The sequence below is a fragment of the Drosophila grimshawi genome, unplaced genomic scaffold (genome assembly GCF_018153295.1).
Source record: "Drosophila grimshawi isolate 15287-2541.00 unplaced genomic scaffold, ASM1815329v1 contig_1006, whole genome shotgun sequence".
NCBI lineage: Eukaryota > Metazoa > Arthropoda > Insecta > Diptera > Drosophilidae > Drosophila > Drosophila grimshawi.
In genome coordinates this window covers 483,702-501,709 of record NW_025062489.1, presented here as the reverse complement: position 1 = coordinate 501,709, position 18,008 = coordinate 483,702, and the positions used below count along the sequence as shown (strand labels likewise).

Genomic DNA, 18,008 nt, shown 5'->3' with positions numbered 1-18,008 from the left:
GATTCGCGGTTAAACGTTGTTTGCTATTGCACTTTGTTTTTGTTTGGTTATTTTTTTTTTTTGTTTTTTTATTATTATTACTATTATTACTTTGTTTTGGAAAGGTGAGCGTGTGTACCGTGCGCTCTCGTTTTTGGGAAAAATACGAGTGAGTGTTCTGCAAGACGGAGCGTGAAGTGCAGCACGCTGTTGTTGTTGTTGCTGCTGATTTTGTTTTGCTGTTGTTGTTTATCATGTGTTTTTGGCATTCATCTGGCAAAAGCATGCGGAAAATCTGATCTGATCTGACGGCTACAAGAAAAGCAATTGCGCTATGCGATAAAAACAAAACACAAAAAAACCACATACATAAAGATATCGCTAGTATCAGTATCAGAGTATCGGTTACAATTCTTGGCTCGTGTGACTCTTTTCAAACTACATAACTGACTGCTGAGTGACCAAACCGTTTGCAAACTGGTTGCACACGCTGTCCTAAAGCACCGCCGCTACTTGTTGCTTTTTCTTTGTTTACCTGCATCAGCGCAGAAAACACGGTCATGTTCATTGCATGCAGTTACTGCTGATGCTGAAGCTGCCTCTCAGTAAAAACAGACGCCGCCAAAAAGACGATCAGCAACCGCTATCAGAAGCACTGCAGAAGAAGAAAACGCTGCTTCAGGATGTCGGACATTTACTACTGCAGTAATAGCCAGGTGAGATGTTCATTAAAAATTAACTGGAGCGCCATTTGAGTATAGTTGTATAAACAGTTTGCATATCAAAAGCTGGTAAAGACCACAAATTCAAATTGAAATGGTTAATTCATCTAATCCAAAATAATTATTTTCGATTTTACGCAGTAATTAGCGATCTTATCTTGAGATCTTAATTGTTTCACAAAACAATGTATATGTGTGATAAAATGCGATTTTCAGAAAATTAAAATACTAATAAATAAGAATCAGTTCTTAGAATTAAAGTGTTGCACATTTAGAGAGATTACTGTAGTTGGAAAGGTAAGGCTGACAGGTGTTGTTCAAATTAATCTTGTTTATTTACTTCGAACGTTATGCTTTTCGTTAGTCAGTGATAATTTGAAATGAGCGAAGTAAAAGACGCTGGAAACTCGGCCATTGTTTTTACAAATTAAATGGTTTGTCGTTTAACAAAATGGGAAAATTTGTTGCGACTCTGATAATTAATGAGACAAAAGTAAAAAAGTAAAAGTGCTACAAAAACAAACAAAAAAACTACTGGTTGTTCGATTATGCAATCGGCCTAGTCCCATTGGGTCTATCGATAACGCGTCGATTATGCTAGCAAAGTAACGGGACTACAAGTCACAATAGTTATGTACAAGTCACAATAATTATGTACGTGCGTATTCAATGAATACAAGCCGCACAAAAATACATACAAGCTGGCCACTGTGAAAATTATGGAAATGTGGCACGCCCCGCAGAAAGCTGATGGGCAGCAATCGGTAGTCGGCAGCATCCACATCCACCAGCCAGTGAAAGTTCGTCCCGTTATAAGCTAATTTGCCTTAGTAACTTACTTTTCTTGGTAACGTTGTCGGTGTGGTTGTTTTGTTGATATTGTGTTTTTTGTTGCGACTGCTGTTTTTGTTATTGTTGTTGCTTTAGGCGCATGCCGCTCAACATTTTGCCGCCTATTTTATGGCTGTGCCGCGCGCTGCTGTTTTATATCAAAAGAAATCAAAAGTTTTGCTGAATGCGTTGCCGAAGTCTTTGTTCGTTTCTTGTTGCTGTTGTTGTTATTTTAATTTGCAACTGTTTTAATAAAAAATGTTTATTTTTCGTTGTTTTGTTTTGTTTTGCTTTGAGTGCCAGCTTAATGTCATGTCTGAATTTGTTTGTGAAATTTAGTTTGGGAGACTTTTGGCTTTTGTTTTTTTTGCTGCCGGCTGTGAGAATTTTTCCAATGCAAAATATGTCGACGTCTACAGCAATAGCAACAACAACAATGCAGTCAAGGTTTTCACCACTGACCAAATTTTATTGTTGTTTCTTTTTTTTTTTTTTTGTTTCCTGGCAGTTATTGTATTTTGTGTGTGCTGTTGCAGGGCTTGCAATATTGTTGTTGTCGCCTATTGAGCAATTTACAATTTGTGATTACCTCCATATATTGCGTATGTATGTGTGTATGTGCACTTGTGTGTGCTTGTAAATATGCATGCTGTATGAGCCTGTGTGTGTGGCAAACAAACATTCCAACAAGTCTAGTCTAGACTGCAAAGTCGACTCGCACGGCCAAAAGTGATTGCGGCGACAACATTAACAACAAAAACAACAAACTCGTTTGGCTTAAAAAAATAAAACGCAACAACTTTCAGTTGTCGGTTGGTCTGCGGCAACTTAAAGCTGCGCTTATCTTGTTTTTTTTTTGCCATAACTGTTGCTGTTTTGGATTTAGTGTGGTTTTTTCTTTGCACAATCACCAAAAGTGGAGCCAGTGGCTAAGCTGACGCCATCGCGTCAATATAGCACCCACTTCAGATTTCGACTTTTCTTTTGTTTATATTTATAAACATTTATACATTTGAAATGCATAATATGCAATTTCAGATATTTTTTTTTTTAAATTTAACCGTCGTCAAGAATTGTAAAAAGATTTGACAATATAAATTTCTTAAAATTATTTTAAAAAAATATATAAAATGTGAAAAACAAGGTTTAAATTTAAATTTAAGAAACTTATGACTATCAATGTTTAATAAGTACAAATTATATTTCTTTCATATATACATTGAATTCCTTTTGCTTTTGTGGAATAAAGCTTTACATATGTGTATATTTTTGGCAATCAATCAATCAGTCGATCACATTGCACAAAGTGTCACAGTCCATTCAAATCAAGTGATTTCAAAAGAGTGAGAGTAAATGCAAGCATTTAAATGCTTTGATATGTATTTATGTATGTATGTGTGTGCGTGTGTGTGTGTGTGAGTTCCATGCTCAAAAGCTTAAATCAACATTTCACACTAGAAAATTATAGCACGATTTGTGGTAGCCGCCATGGCAACTGCGGCGTTTTTTATACTCACATTTTGTAGCCATGTGCTGCAACAGGTTCAACTGCAAATAAGACAACAACAATAGCAGCTACAATAATAAAATGTTGTTGCCATTTGCCAAATGCCACTCTGCAGGCAAAAAATAGCAACTACAAAAGTCGCAACAGCATCTGAGACTAGAAGCAAAAATGGATAATAGTCAGTGTTGTATAGTTATACATGTTTTCTAAGCCATACTCTGGTTTGTTTGATTTTTCTTCTTATTTTCATTTCATTTTTTATTGTGCCTTTCAGTTAAAGCTTACTTACTCATATATATGTGTGTATATAAATCTATGTGTGTTTTGGGTGCAGAAGTTGCGCGTCAGCTTGAGTGACCTTTCATTATGTGCTACCAGCATCAAGATCTGGCCACCCGCTAAACGATCACTAATGGCAACGCCGTACACATACACAAGCACACACGCACACACACAAACACACAGTTGCGTGAACTTTCTCTGCTTATTGGAAGAGAAAGAGAATAGCACAGTAGCCGCGGCTTGAGAGTCTTGAGTCGACGTTTTGTGGGCTTGCATTTTTCTTATACTAAGAATGTCATTGAAATAAATTAGAAGCAAAAGGCAACACGCTTCCAACCAACCAAACAACAACAACAATAATGACTATAGCCTACAATAATACAAAAGCAACAACAATCATATGCAATTCTAAACTCTTAACGTGTCGTCGACAGCGCTTTGGCTATGGCCTCGAGCGCTGCTGCTGCGGCTGCTGCCAAAGAAAGTAGCACAATTCATTGGCAGTGCCTGGTTTGTTTGTTCACCGTCGTCATCATCATCTATCATTATCATCATCATCATCATCATCATCATCGTCATCATCATCATCATTGCTGCTGTCGTCTTGCGGCTGTTAGCTTCAAGCATTTTATGAGCATTTAGAAGCAGCGACGCCGCAGAGCTGCCGACTGACAACTGCGATTTATTGTATTTAAATATGTATGTGTGTGTGTGTATGCACGTGTGGGTGTATTGATAATGTCTTTAATTGAATTTCCTTTCGATTGTGAATATTTCGTATAGTAATCGTGTCTGCCGAGTGCGCCCTTTACTTTCCAATTCAACGTGCTTTGTTACTATTGTGGGCCGCCCTATTGCCAAATCGTTTTGTTTTCTTAGCTTTTTTTACTTTTGGCCGCTGCTACGCCCAGACTTTTACACGCAGCAGCCATGCGTCGTGCAATTTGCCCAGCCTTGAACTGCGGCTGAGCCGACGCGTTGCGTTGGCGTCGCTGACCAATTTATTGCCTTATTCATTGTTGTGATAACATTTTACCTGGTTTGCTTAAATAATTGTTTTTGTTGTTTTGTTTTTTGGCTTTTCCTGCTGCCTACATAAGTATACATATGTATGTACACATGTATTTAGTTGCAAAAACTAATGTAATGTTATTGAACAATGCAGCAATGCGGCTAGCAACGCAATTAAACTGCATGTTGCGGGCTTACTGACAAACTTGATTGCGTTCATATTTGGGGACAACCCTAAAATATATATTTAGGTATGTATGCATCTGTAACAGATGTGCTTGATGATGAATATGTGCTTGCATATGTAAATTCATATAATCAAATGTATCAATTATCGAACCCAACTTCGAGTGTCTCAATCAACCAATTACAAAACATCGATATCGATGCAATTTCAATTGAAACTTGATCTGTGTACGCATTGAGCTGTGCACATTGTGATCGCATTGATTTCATATTGATGTATTCACATCGCGCATCCATGTATGTGTGTATATACTTTCAATGACTGAAGCACAGCAGAACATTTCGCAATTATTCGCAGGTATAATGGAATTTTGGAAAAATGTATATATTTCTGATTTCGATCAAAAATCAACTCGATTTAGCCATGTCCGTCCGTCCGTTAGTCTATATAGGGCCTAATGACTTCAAATGTAAGTGAGAACAAATTTACTTAGGTTGATCGATAACTTTCTGAGTTTGGCGAATATCGAATCGATTGAAGTTAGCAATAAAAGCAACAATTTTAAATATATACATATATGTATGTATATAGAAAAACGAAAGGAAGGCGTAGCAAGCATTTATACGTACATATGTACATATTTACATACATGTATGTATGTATATATAAAACGCGTCCAATTATGGAAAAGACTGGTGCTGAGCACATCTCTTTGTCGAGCTAGGAGCTGGACTAGCCCATTTGGTATTTCAGTAATAAAGTGTGGATTATTTAAAAGATGGTGTCAATTTAATTTTAAGGTAGCAACACACAACATATACATATATACATACATATATATATTTTTTTTCTTTTGTAAAACATGTGACTTAAATATATGTTCATTTTAATACTTAAAGCATAACATAAGAATTCAATGACCCCCATACATACATGTATGTAAAACTCTCATATGTATATATGCATCTAGATCGGTAGATTATGCGATCAAGGTTTTGTTTTCGATTGTAGCCTTGTTCCCATACCAATTACTACATAGTCTCATGTACCCACCCACAAATCCATTTCATTCCCAGAGCTCAAGACACACATTCTGAATAAACAATTTGCTTGACCAGGCCACAAAAACAGAACAATCGGCCAGACAGAGGAGCGAGAGCGAGAAGAAGAGATAAGAAAGGCGTCGCGACGTCGCCATTTCAATTATTTGTATTCGTATACGTATTTCACTCAGCATTGGATATGTTCACCTTTTGCAGAACTTTCTACTTCATTTGAATGCAAAACAAAATCCATGAGGCCTTTAGAGCCAAGTCAAATCGCGCAGACGAGGCCAAATCGTTATGCTGGAATTGCCCAATTGTTCATTTGTTGATGTGTCTAGATGAGCAGCTTGTTGCGTTGCATTTCAATTTGCAATATGCATATTAACATATATGTATGTACATATGTAAATACAGTCAGAAAAATGAGTATGTTGTTCATCGTAGATATATAGATGATTTTTATTACGATAAAAACATTTCTATGAGCTAAGTAAAAACATCTACACATCATTTATAGAATTAGTGGGGGACAATTGTTGGGGGACCAAAATAATACAAGGCATACATTTGTTGGGGATAAATTAATCACGAATAATTTTAATAAGTTTTACAAATTGAGAACATTTCTTGTCTATAAAGAAATTTAAATATTAATGTAGAAATTTCGAATAAATGTTTTATACCCTTTCCATAGGTTGATCAGCGTACCCAATGTAAATATTGTATACAAATTTTAATTGAACAATTTTTTTATGTCGGCTATTTGTTGTATATATGGGTGTGGGCGGCACTTGGCCATGCCCAGTTGTCTCGTCACGTATGAGTCAGCGGACTAGTTTGAGCTCTTAACACACCCATAAAACGCAAAAGAAGGCAATCAAAAATTCCAACTGGCGCTTGGAAAAATCAGTATCGACTTTGTTGATGCCACCGTCACGTCGTTGTCACCTGGAAAAGGCGCCAATCAAGCGTTGTCGTCGTCACGCACGTCTTGAAGGCGTGGCAGCCAAAAAGATCAGCACCAACAAAATTTTGCACTGTTGCTGTGTTGCACCGTTGCACTGTTGCATTGTTGCGCCGTTCGGTGTTCGTCGCTTTCGCCATGGGGTCGGCAACGTTGGCTGCATTTTGTGGCCGTTATTAATTCGTCACGACTGAGTGGTAGCTGCTGTTGTCGTTGCTGCTGCTGCAGCTGTTTGCTTTAAGGGAAATTAGTGAAAAGCTGTCATTGTCTCGCAGCTGTCGCTGAGCGTCCGCACGTGGCCTCCTAACTCCAAACGTTTTCCGATTTATACCCTTTCCAAAATGTATACCCCCAGCTTGGACAGACTCTTTGAACAGACTCTTGGCTATGGTTCAACACCCGAAATTTGAGTTGCTACCGAAAGCTCATTTGTTAAACGAAAACAAAAGAAAGATGGTTATTTTCTTATTTTTTTTTGTTTTTGTTGTTTGTTTTCAAGAGATTTTGTTTTTTTCAGATAGCTTAGTTAGTCATCAATATAAATTAGTTTGTCCATCGCGTTATTCATATCGTCTTACGCTTCATTTGTGCCAATTAATTTTACTTATTTTGGTTTTTAGCTTATGACTGAAGCCACATTTTCCATGTTTGTGCAACTCGTATCCGCTTATTGTATTATTGTATTATTAATTGGATATCATATAATATGGCATTATGCATAGCCACATTCATTCACATGTACCTGGCCAAATACTCCATTGACTTCCGCATTTGACCAAAGGTCGCCAGGTCTTGAAAGTCCCGTTTCTTCTGCTCTTAATGCTGTTGTTATCGACATGCTGAGATGTACGTCTTGTCAATATTTAATATAATTGATAATTCATTAGTATATACGATATGCCCAATTTATGTTATGCTTATATATTTTTCACATCTTTTCGTTAGTTTAAAGGCTGGAAATTCAAATGCCGCCTTCTCTCAATGTGTTCCGCAAGAAAAAAAAAAACAAACTAAAGGTTTGAAGTATATATATGTCTATGCTTAAAGATTTCAGATTGAAAATGGATGGCAACGTGGCGAGAAAGTTCATAGCAGGCATTGATTGAAGACGAAGTCTTCCAGTTGTCGTTGAGCAATCCGGCTGAATCGCCAGTGGCAGTGAGTTCTAACAGTCCTGTCGGGAATAATGTGTAGGGACAGTCGTTCAGCCGTTAATAAAGATATTGTTATTAAGCAACATCAACATCAACATCATCTATGAGTCGGCTTTATTTAATACATTGAGCAGGGAAATTTGTAAGCAATTTGTGTAAAGTAATTTTTGTTAGGGTATCCAAACGTCATTTTGAAAATGTAAGAAATTAGTTCCAAATGCAATTGCAACTTTCGTTTGTGGCATGGAGGTCAGGTAAATGGCAGACTGGCAGCGGGAGCAGCAGGTGGCGGTTAAAGGGGCCGCTGTGAAAGTACAGCGTGCGACAGAGTTCAAAAGACTTAGGCCACGAATTCGTTTGCCATTGACAAGTGACATTTCCAATCGTTTGTTTGCCGCTGCAATATTTGTCGCTATTGTTGCAGTTGTTGATGTTGGTGCTGCTGCTTCAGCAGCGAAAGCGAATTTTTTTGTGCCAGTTGCAGTCAAAATTTTCAAAGCCAAGGCGAACAAAAATGCGGCAACGTCGCCAGCGAAATGAAAGTGTTTGGTTTTTGTTTTTGTTGTTGCTGTTTTTTTTTGTTTTTTTTTTTGGTGTCCCCAAAAACAGGTTAAGCCAAACAGTGCAACGGCGAACAGTGGGCAGCATTAAACACTTCCCACGATTTATAAAAATACATGCAATTGTTGCAAATTTATTTAATTTTAAATTATGTATTTACTTAATTTTCAAATATATTTGACTTATGAATGTATTTTTTCTGTTAATATTATAATATGCATGCAACGATATGAAGCCAACATTCCACTGTACGCCGGCAACATGTTGCGCCCCAAACATGTTTATAAGCTGTCTTCATGCTGGCGTGTGTTTGATCTCTGTGTGTGTGTGTGTGGATTTTAATGAATTTTCCTAATTAGTCATGTGAAAGAAAAGCGAAAACGGCACATGGCATAAGTTGTTGCTGTCTATGCAGCTTTTGTTATTGTTGCCGATGATTTTGGTGTCGCCGAAGCATAGTTGATACAAAATGTTGATAGCAACACAAAAAGACAAAGTAAAAGCTGCTGAATCAAAAACAAGAGTTCAGCAGCACCACCGCCAAAATATGTAAATGTGTGTATGTGCATGTGTATGTGTGCATGTGTATGTGTGCATGTGTATGTCTATGGCTTTGCTTATGCATATCTGTATGTAAATGAAAAGATGAGCAAGGGAAACGCTGTCGCAACTTTCTTTTGACGCCGACGTCACTGCCGACGTCGACGTGTCGTTTGGGGCGCTGATTGCTTGACATTGGCTTATTTGTTTTGTTTTTTTTTTGGGTTTTTTTTTTTTTTTTGGTTTTGTTTGTTGCTGTTGTAACTTTTTTGGCATACCAACTGCCAACTGCCAACTGCCTACTGCCAAAAAGCCAAAGCAAGAATAACAAAAGTGATGAGAAATACAAACATAAAACTGTTAATGGAGCAGTTTGCTTGAGCTTGAGTCATGGCCTTCAGACCCGTTGCCCCGTTGCCCCGTTTGGTGATTTTAATTTTTTGTGACCACGCCACAATTAGCACCTGTTGGGCGCGCATGTTGCTCCTATTACCATATCTGTAAAATCTGAAATAGTTTGCTTTTCTTTGTTTATTTATTTTGTATTTTTTTTTTTGTTTGTGTGCTTATTATGAATTTGAACCACTTTTCCAATTTGCAGATGAAAAAATCTCGCGAAGCTGACAAAAATGCTCCAATGGCCACAACTGTAACAAATCCAACAGCAACAGCAGCAGCAATAACAACAACAACAACAACAACAACAACAGCAACAGCAGCAGCTGCAGCAGCAGCAGTTGACAAAAAGAATAACAATAACAATTGCAGTAATCGCAAAAGCAGCATCAGCAGCAACAAAGACAAAAACAAAGAGATGCAAACGAATGGAGGAGGCAAAAGCAATTGGAAGGTAAGTAATTATTGTACGAATAGCTAATAAAATACATGCACACATTGTTGCAAGCTAATTGTCAGTGATTGTACAATGATGTGCAATAATTACAGGAGCAGTGCAAGTAAAGCTGCAGACGAAAGAAGGAAATGTGTCTATATTTATATATATAAATATATGTGTGTGTGTGTGTGAGTGCGAAATAATATGAAATATTTGCTCGTGCGCGCTCTTCTGCACCGTTATGCGTCCAAGTGACTTTTCGCTGACTCCCAGCGACCGAGTTGAGTGAGTGAAAATGTGGCTCTGCAAATTGCAACATATTCGCAAATATGCAAATCAGTCGCACTAATCAGTTAACCCAAAACTGACACTTGCATGTTATACACACATACACGCACACACACACGCACACACACACATACGACATGGTCAATAAACGCAAATGTTGATTATGAAATGAGGAAACCATTTACGCGCTCTCTTTTTACCCGCATTGTTTAATTACGTTTTGTGCTTCTTGCTGCTCATTTATTTTTATTACTGCTATACATATGTACATTATGCATGTATGTATGTATGTATGTATGTATGTCTGTCTGTCTGTCTGCTTGTACGTTCGTTGACGCTTAGCAGCGTCGGGCGGTAGCAGCATCATCACACGGAGAAAAGTAGGCCGCGTCGCGACCTGTTTACCGCCAGACCCGCCGCGCCCCCATCCCCCCCTCCCCCCACACACACACACACATTTTCTTGGTAGTTGCTTTAATTAATTTTCTAAAGTGTGTTTATGTGCGCTTACAATGTGTATATACTCGTATATGTATATATATACATACATACATACATTCTCTTGTGTGTTTTGGGTTTTGCAATTGGATGAATGTATGTACATGAAGTCCGTTATTTAAGATTGTGAGCCAATTGCGGCGCAATCGGCTTCAATCAACGCACCATGCTCTTTGATCCTGCCACAACACAACTGTGTTCCATCGCATTTGCAAATGAGAGAGAAATTTCAGCAGCCAACTGAACCTTGAATCTTTCTATAAATCATTTTTAAGTGCTGCCAAATGGTTCCATTTGGTTTAGCTATTTAAGTGCCGTGTGGTTTTTTTGTATCGCTTATCGCAAGCAGCCAATTTGGTTCCGTAATTAATTTATTAATCATATAAAATGAAGTTTAAAGCGTCGCTTCCTTGGTTGCACGTTGCGGCCATCATGCTGCATGCGAACGTTCCGTTTGCATTTGCATGTACAGCATCGCCCAAATCCAATTGCAAATGGGGGAAAAAAATATGCTTTTCAAGTGCATTACCAAGGCACTTGGCGTGATGGAACGGTTGGTGGTTACAGTGGTTGATTTTACGGCATGATTTGGCGCAAAATCAAAGCGTCAACATTTTTAAGGCGCTTTTGTGGTCATTGACCACTGGCCCGTGGCCGAAAAAAAAAACTCCATTTCGGCTTTGTCATTAATTAGTTAAGTTGTTTCTTGTACAGGGCCTCGTCCAAAGCAATCCCAATAGTAATGGTAATGGCAATGGCAATGGGATCTTGTCAGCGACAGCAGTATCCCAGCCACCCAAGATATTCCACAATACACGCTGTACGCGACACCACAAGCCCCATCATACGCACAGCAATGGAGGCGGTGGTGGGGATGTGGGAATAGCAGCGATAGCAGCTGCCACAACTGTTGCAGATCAGCGCGATCGAGATCAGCAGCAGCAGCAGCAGCAGCAGCAGCAGCACCATCGCCACCACCATCATCAGGCACAACAACAGCACCACCTGCACATGCATAGCCACAGTCATAATCATGCCCATCATGGACTGCGTCGCAAATCCGAATCTGTACTCTCCACCGACTCGGACATACGCTTCACACGGCGCAAGCTGGGCGATAGCCAGAAATGCGGATGCGCTGTGATAGCCGGCTTCCTAATCGCTCTCCTCGTCGCCGGTGCCTTTGTTTATATAGGCTGTAAGTACACAATTAACACAATTCAGATGCCCGATTTGACCTGGAAGTGTGTAAAACATTTTAGATACGTACTTTCGACCGGAGCCGTTGCCGGATCGCGTGTTCCGAGGCAAGTTCATGGTGCTCAAAGACAAGTGGACCATGGAGTTGGCCAATCAAAACTCGATGCGCTTCCAGCACAAGGCGCGTGACTATCGGGAGCGCATCAATCTAACTCTGCGACGCTCGGACTTACGGGAGGCCTACGAGGGTAGCGAGATTCTGGCATTAGATGGGTAAGAAGACAATTTGGGAACTTGGGATTAGCCAATTAAGTGGACTAAAATGTATACTCAACTAATTAGCGTGTATTGTATAATTGAGGAGCGATTACTGAACGAGGAACTGGTTTACAGTGAGTGTATCCGATGTGCTATAACCTTCTCTCCCACTCTCATATCTCCAACAGCAGCGAGGACAACAACAATATTGTCGTGCATTTCAACATGATATTCGATCCGTATGCGGGCCTGGTGAGCAGTGGCGAATTGTTGGCGCTCTTCCACGAGGAGCTGAGTGATGCACAGAGTAGGCAATTCGCCAACATGACCGTGGATGTGTCGAGTGTGACGATTAAGGAAACCACTGGTCTCATCGAGGAGCCCATCATGTCCAGCTCGCCACTCGGTGGCCACGATGAGACGACGGAACCAGCGAGCACAACGCCACGTCCGCTGCCACGACGCTGCGAGCCACTGCAGCTAAGCTATTGTCGCAATGTGGGCTATAATGTGACCACGTATCCGAATCTGCTCGGGCATGCCACCTACGAACAGGTGGCCGAGGATGTGATCGTCTTTCGTGAGCTCGTCGACGGCGAATGCTTTCGCGAGGCGTATGACTTTGTGTGCCGCTTGTTGCAGCCGCCGTGCAAGACGCACGGCATCGGCCGCGAGCCGACACCTGGCGCCATTTGTCGTGAGTACTGTGAGGCATTCATGGCCGGCTGTGGGGGTCGGCTACCTGCCCGCTTCCGGCAGCACTTCGACTGTGAGCGCTTCCCGGAGTCGACGGGCACCCAGTCGTGCCAGGAGAAGCCCCACTGCGTCGGCGACATGCAGTCCAATGTGCAGAGTCCGCGTCTCTGTGACGGCTATGCCGACTGTCCCGATCTATCCGATGAGCGCAGCTGCGCCTTTTGCGCCCCCAACGCCATATACTGTGGACGCGGTCGGGCCTGTGTGCCGCGCAAGGCGCGCTGCGATGGCAAGGCCGATTGTCCCGATGGTGCCGATGAGAAGGATTGCCGTAAGTATAATCGTCGTTAACCGCTTGGTTCCGCTGCTATTCGCAATATTCACAATAATACCATTTACAGTGTCAATTGCTCCCTTGGCGGCCGATCTGTTGCAGCCGGAGCCATGGGTACCGTATTTGCCGCGCTTCCATGCCGTTGGCTATGCCGTCTTCTCCGAGAAAGGCGTCGTTGGCAAACTGTGCGCCGAGGGTCTTGAGGGTGATGCCAAGCTAGTGGTACGGCAGACCGTCTCTGAATCCCTTTGCAAATCGCTGGGCTATGAGTAAGTGCATCAATTCTGAACTCGTGTCGATTACAAAATGAAAAAAATCTAACTGTAAACCTAGCGATTATATTCAAATGCAAAATTTGCCTAATCTATTCAGTATTCTCCTAAAATGACGTAATTTCCAATTATTTAAAGATCATACAATTTTGAATTCGAAATTCGAAAATATTTATTGATTTGAATATATATTTTTTAATGATTTAATTTAACGCTCTTGCCTTAAATGGCTTTCGATATTTGATTTTAATATTTTTTATTTTAAATGTTATTTTACATTATTTTATCAATTAATTTTAACTGTCAATCGATAGCTTTTTGGATCTTGCTACATGTTTACGTTGTTGCAAGTTGGCAACACTGTAAAATAGTCCTTTTCAAATTATTAACTGCTTGCTAAATATCGACAACAAGTTAAGAGTTGTAAGGAATGAATGATAGTTGAATAACATGGATATTTTGTAATTACTCTTTCTGTGCCGCAGATCCGTAGAAATCTTTGATGTGCAAAATGATACGGAAAAATTGTCGGATTATGTGCGGGTTTTAGATCCCCATGCGCCCGAAATCAGTTTCATACGCACCCACTGCCCCAAGAGGCAGGTGCTCTACGTAGGCTGTGGCGGGCTGCGCTGCGGTGTTCAGTCGGCGCTGCCCAACGCCAAGCAGCATTTGTCGCTACCGAAGATGTCGTCACCGGGGGATTGGCCCTGGCTGGTGGCACTGTTCCGCGAGGATATACATGTGTGCGATGGCACGCTAATATCGCCGGACTGGGTGCTGACCACGGAGAGCTGCTTCCAGGGCCAGCCGCGGGCTACCTGGATGGCCTTTGTGGGCGCAGTGCGTCTATCGGCGAAGGCGCCATGGACACAGCGCCGCCGCATCATTGGAATGATCAAAAGTCCAGTTGAGGGTTCTACAGCAGCTCTGGTGCGCCTGGAGACGCCAGTTAGCTTCTCGGATCATGTGCGTCCCATTTGTCTGCCAGACGCACTGCAGCGCCAGCAGCCGCCTATGCAACGACGCGCCTATGTTCCAGTCGCCGAGCGATGGGAAGCGCCGCCCAGCATGCATATGCAGCGCCAGCGTCTGGCACAGGAGACGCAACAGTTCTTCCTCATACCGTCACAGCAGGTGCAGCTGGAGGGTTCCGGTGCCGGTGCCGAGGATCATGAGGAGACCGCCGGCTATGACTATCTGCGGGCCGAGGCAGCCGCAGCTCAAATGCCGCATGCCGAGGCACTGCAGCAGGCACCAATCACCAATGGGCAGGATCAGCAGCTCCAGCTAAATGCCTATCCGTTGCCCGAGAGTGCCCCGCAGCTCAACCACTATGAAGCATCCTCGTCCGCCTCCCCCTTGCTGGCGGCGAAAACAACAAAAGCACCAAGTACGCCGGAACAAATCTGGACGAACTGCAACACGCTCGGCTGGTCCCGTCAGCGTGATCATCTGCAACGCGTCCAGCTCAAAATTGGCGATATGGCACCCTGCGAAAACATCTCCATAACGACGGTCAACTCTATGTGCATGGAGGCCACCTACCAGAAATACGATTGCACAGTGAGTAATGTTTCTTCTTCTTTCTTCTCACAATTAGACAATAACAAAAACAACGGGATCAGACAGATATCGATCGAATGAAAGCAAGAGAAATTTCTTGGTAAATGTAATCCAGCTTATTCCAAAATAATTGTTATCTTTTGGTTCTAAATTCCCTTTATTGGAAAGCTGTGTTCCTCTATGGGGAACTAGCCTTGGGTTTATTTTCTATACATACCCTGTAGTTAGAATGTGTAATAACGGGTAACAAAATTACTGTAAAATTGCACCTTTCTTGCTCAAAAATTGTTAATGATCAACCAAGTTCTTATAATATATACAAATTAATTTTACTATATTTCTAATATGAAGTTCTTATAGGAGCTTTAGAATTGTAACAATGTACAAACATTCGTCGATTTTGTATTGTTGCTTATTTGCTAGGAACTGTGGTTCAATCTTAAAAAACAGAAAAAAAAATAAAAAAAATTGTCTATATACACTTTCGTGGTGGTCAGTTCAAGTAGCCAACTCAAGTGCTTCGTGCTGTTAGATGCGTATGGAGCGCGGTGCTGTTGCCAGCAGGGCCGAATGCGTGGCAGTGGATGGAAGTGTACGCCGAGACTTATTATACAACTGGATACGCATCCGTTTGGGCTGAGACTGTGTGTATGACTGCTCCTGATTATGTTGCTGTTGTTTTTGTACTTGTTGTCGCATAGAGCAATGCTGACGACGCACTGAAGCAGCAGCAGCAGCAGCAGCAGCACCAGCAGCAGCTGAAGGATTACCCGGCAATGTGCCGATAAAACAATTCTGGCGATACACGGGCACAGCCATATATTCCGCTTCGGATTCAGATTTGAATTTGAATTGATGAGTCTTGTCGTGGATATCGTCATCTGTCGACCGTCGTCGCTTGATTGGCTCAACGAGGGCGCGACGCAGTTGCTGCCAGTCAAGGCGCAGATAGAACAATAGCTCTGGGCATGGAAACAAGAGCAGAAAATACTCCAATAGCTGCTGCTCAAACACATAGCCCTGACCATTAGTTAGCTTCAGACCAGCGCGTTGTATATCGGCGATGTGGAAGCGGGCGCAGGCTGTAAGCAAATGTTTTCCTTCAACAATGACAATCGACATTTCAATTTTGGCTCACATACACATACATATATACATATGTATTTATGTACGTATGTATGTACGTATGTATGTATGAATGTATATACATACCTTGGGTGATAATCTGGTCGTAGCTGCTGCCCGCCTCACAGATTACGAAACCCACTTCGCCCTGAAAACTGATCTTTAGGCAGCTCTTTATGTCCAACATGATGAAAAGTGATCGCTTCGCTTAAGTGACTCCTTGTAGCTTTGCACTTCTTTCAATATAATGCTTTGTTCCGTTACCGATCGATGGTCGTCGTGCGTTCGCTTCCAATTCTGACGCTCAAATGAATGCAAGTTGCCGCGCGCTGTCTTTTTATGCGTACAGGAGAGAGGACAGAGAAGGAGAGAGAGAGGGTTGTCAGAGCCAGTTGGTCTGGGCGGCACCGCAGCTGCTATTATCTTTGTAGGTAACGGGGATGTTTCTAGACTTTACTTATCTGTGTCCGTGTGTGTCCGTGTGTGTGCGTGTGTGTGCGCGCTTGTTCTATGCTCAGAGTTGTTGGACGGTATGGCATTACTCATCTATGGAACGCTGGCGAACGCTGCATGTCGCTGCATGTCGTGTTACGTTACGTGACGTCACGATCGCTTAAAACAGGGTGTTGCGTGCATTGGATCACACACAGAAGTAAACAAAAAAAAAACAAAATAATAATTGAAACAAAAATATAAAATTTATTAAATTATAATTGTATTTCGAGTGTCAAATAAATTGTTGCACAATTCTGGTTCACTTGCAGCAAGAGGAATACTCTGGGGCGCCCGTGCAATGCCTGATTCCGGGCACCAACCAATGGGCCCTAATTGGAGTCTCGTCCTGGCGCATCGCCTGCGGGCCGACGGGCGTCGAACGGCCGCGAATGTACGACAGGATTGCCTCGAATGCCGACTGGATACGGGAAACGGTGAATGCGGCTTAGCAGAAGCAGGAAAAAGCACACGGACGCACAAAAGAAAAGAACACGAAAAAAACAAAAACTAACGTGTATTATGTAAAAAGCAAGAAGAACAACCCCTAATCGTAACTAACTGCATGGTTTAATCTAATATCATAATGTATTATCATCTGTTTTTTCCCCCGTACTGTTTTGTGTAATATTTATTAATTAATTTAATTGTATGCTAAACGAAAAAACCACACACATGTGCATATATGTATGTGTGCTTGTATATGTATTTAGTACGTAGTAGTTGCTGTAACTGTAATTCTGTTTGTATTTGTTGAGAACGATTGTTTTGTTTATGCAAATTATCTCTAGTTGAATAAAAATGAGTAAAATACAGGCGAGTCAAGTATATGTTGCCTCAAGTATTATGTGGACACGTGCATCACCTGCCACTGGCCATCGTCATGCTGGCGATACTGCAAGCGATCCGCAATCTGATTCACGCCCACCTTCATAAAGTCCCAGCGCAGTGTCGGAAACTTGAAAGCGGTGCTGTGGGCGGTAAATGGGGATTATTACTTCTGTGATAGACAGCGATTATAGATGGACATACAATGTGGGTGGACGCTGCAGCGGCTTCCCACTTTCCAGATGATCCTTGAGGAATTGATCGTGTTTGGTCTTGAGCTGGTCATAGTCCACCGGCTTGCCACAGGGGAAGATACTGGCACGTATTTGGGCCGGCAGTAGCTCCTTGGCCCACCACGCATCCAGCTCGGACTCGGGCAGCTCCACGGCTCTGGCGCCAATTAGACGCACCTGCCAAGTGAGCGGATTGGGTCCTTGCTCCGGCAGCAGTGCCTGGGGGAATAGGAAGGTAATGGCACACTTGGCATTCGCTTTCAGATTCTGGTAGTTGCGGGTGAATCGCTGGGTGACGTAGATCACACATTCATCATCGCTGAATCCTCGATAGAGCACGGTGCGGTTGAGAACACCGAATTCCTCATCGATGGTGGCCAGATTCATATATTGCAGCACATCTGGTTGGGCGACGGCTTGCAGAAGCTGTTTGAGGAATGCCACCGGTTTGTTGGGATAATCGACTATGTGCGCTACAGTCGATTGGGCCATGTTTTTTTTTTTTTTAATTTTGAATGATACTGCAAAAGTTGTGAATACGAATTGAATTGAAATTTAAATTTGATTTCGAATTTAAGTTAAGTGCGCACAAGTTGGCA

The 18,008-nt window shown here is 41.9% G+C and overlaps 3 protein-coding genes across 4 annotated transcripts; 1 reads left to right on the top strand and 2 right to left on the bottom strand.

The window, feature by feature from the left end:
- The first annotated feature begins 113 nt into the window (after positions 1–113).
- Positions 114–17,176, top strand: LOC6564668. The gene is made up of 9 exons (XM_043215768.1): positions 114–695; positions 9,386–9,478; positions 9,533–9,634; positions 11,120–11,603; positions 11,668–11,878; positions 12,052–12,890; positions 12,961–13,162; positions 13,651–14,731; positions 16,621–17,176. Exons 1-9 carry the CDS (start codon positions 663–665, stop codon positions 16,798–16,800), a joined length of 3,225 nt encoding a protein of 1,074 aa, XP_043071703.1. The 5' UTR covers positions 114–662; the 3' UTR covers positions 16,801–17,176.
- On the bottom strand, positions 15,077–16,498 carry LOC6565338. Of its 2 annotated transcripts, XM_043216433.1 has the most exons (3): positions 16,314–16,498; positions 15,944–16,189; positions 15,077–15,813 (listed from the first exon to the last, which is right to left on the bottom strand). In XM_043216433.1, the coding sequence occupies exons 2-3, from the start codon at positions 16,041–16,043 to the stop codon at positions 15,260–15,262; spliced, it is 654 nt and encodes a 217-aa protein (XP_043072368.1). In that variant the 5' UTR covers positions 16,044–16,189; positions 16,314–16,498; the 3' UTR covers positions 15,077–15,259. The 2 variants fall into 2 exon arrangements, with proteins under 2 accessions (XP_043072368.1, XP_001990933.1); XM_001990897.2 differs by having other exon boundaries at positions 15,944–16,321.
- Positions 17,163–17,967, bottom strand: LOC6565337 (pyridoxine/pyridoxamine 5'-phosphate oxidase). The gene is made up of 2 exons (XM_001990895.3): positions 17,381–17,967; positions 17,163–17,319 (listed from the first exon to the last, which is right to left on the bottom strand). Exons 1-2 carry the CDS (start codon positions 17,899–17,901, stop codon positions 17,193–17,195), a joined length of 648 nt encoding a protein of 215 aa, XP_001990931.1. The 5' UTR covers positions 17,902–17,967; the 3' UTR covers positions 17,163–17,192.
- Positions 17,968–18,008: the final 41 nt, after the last annotated feature.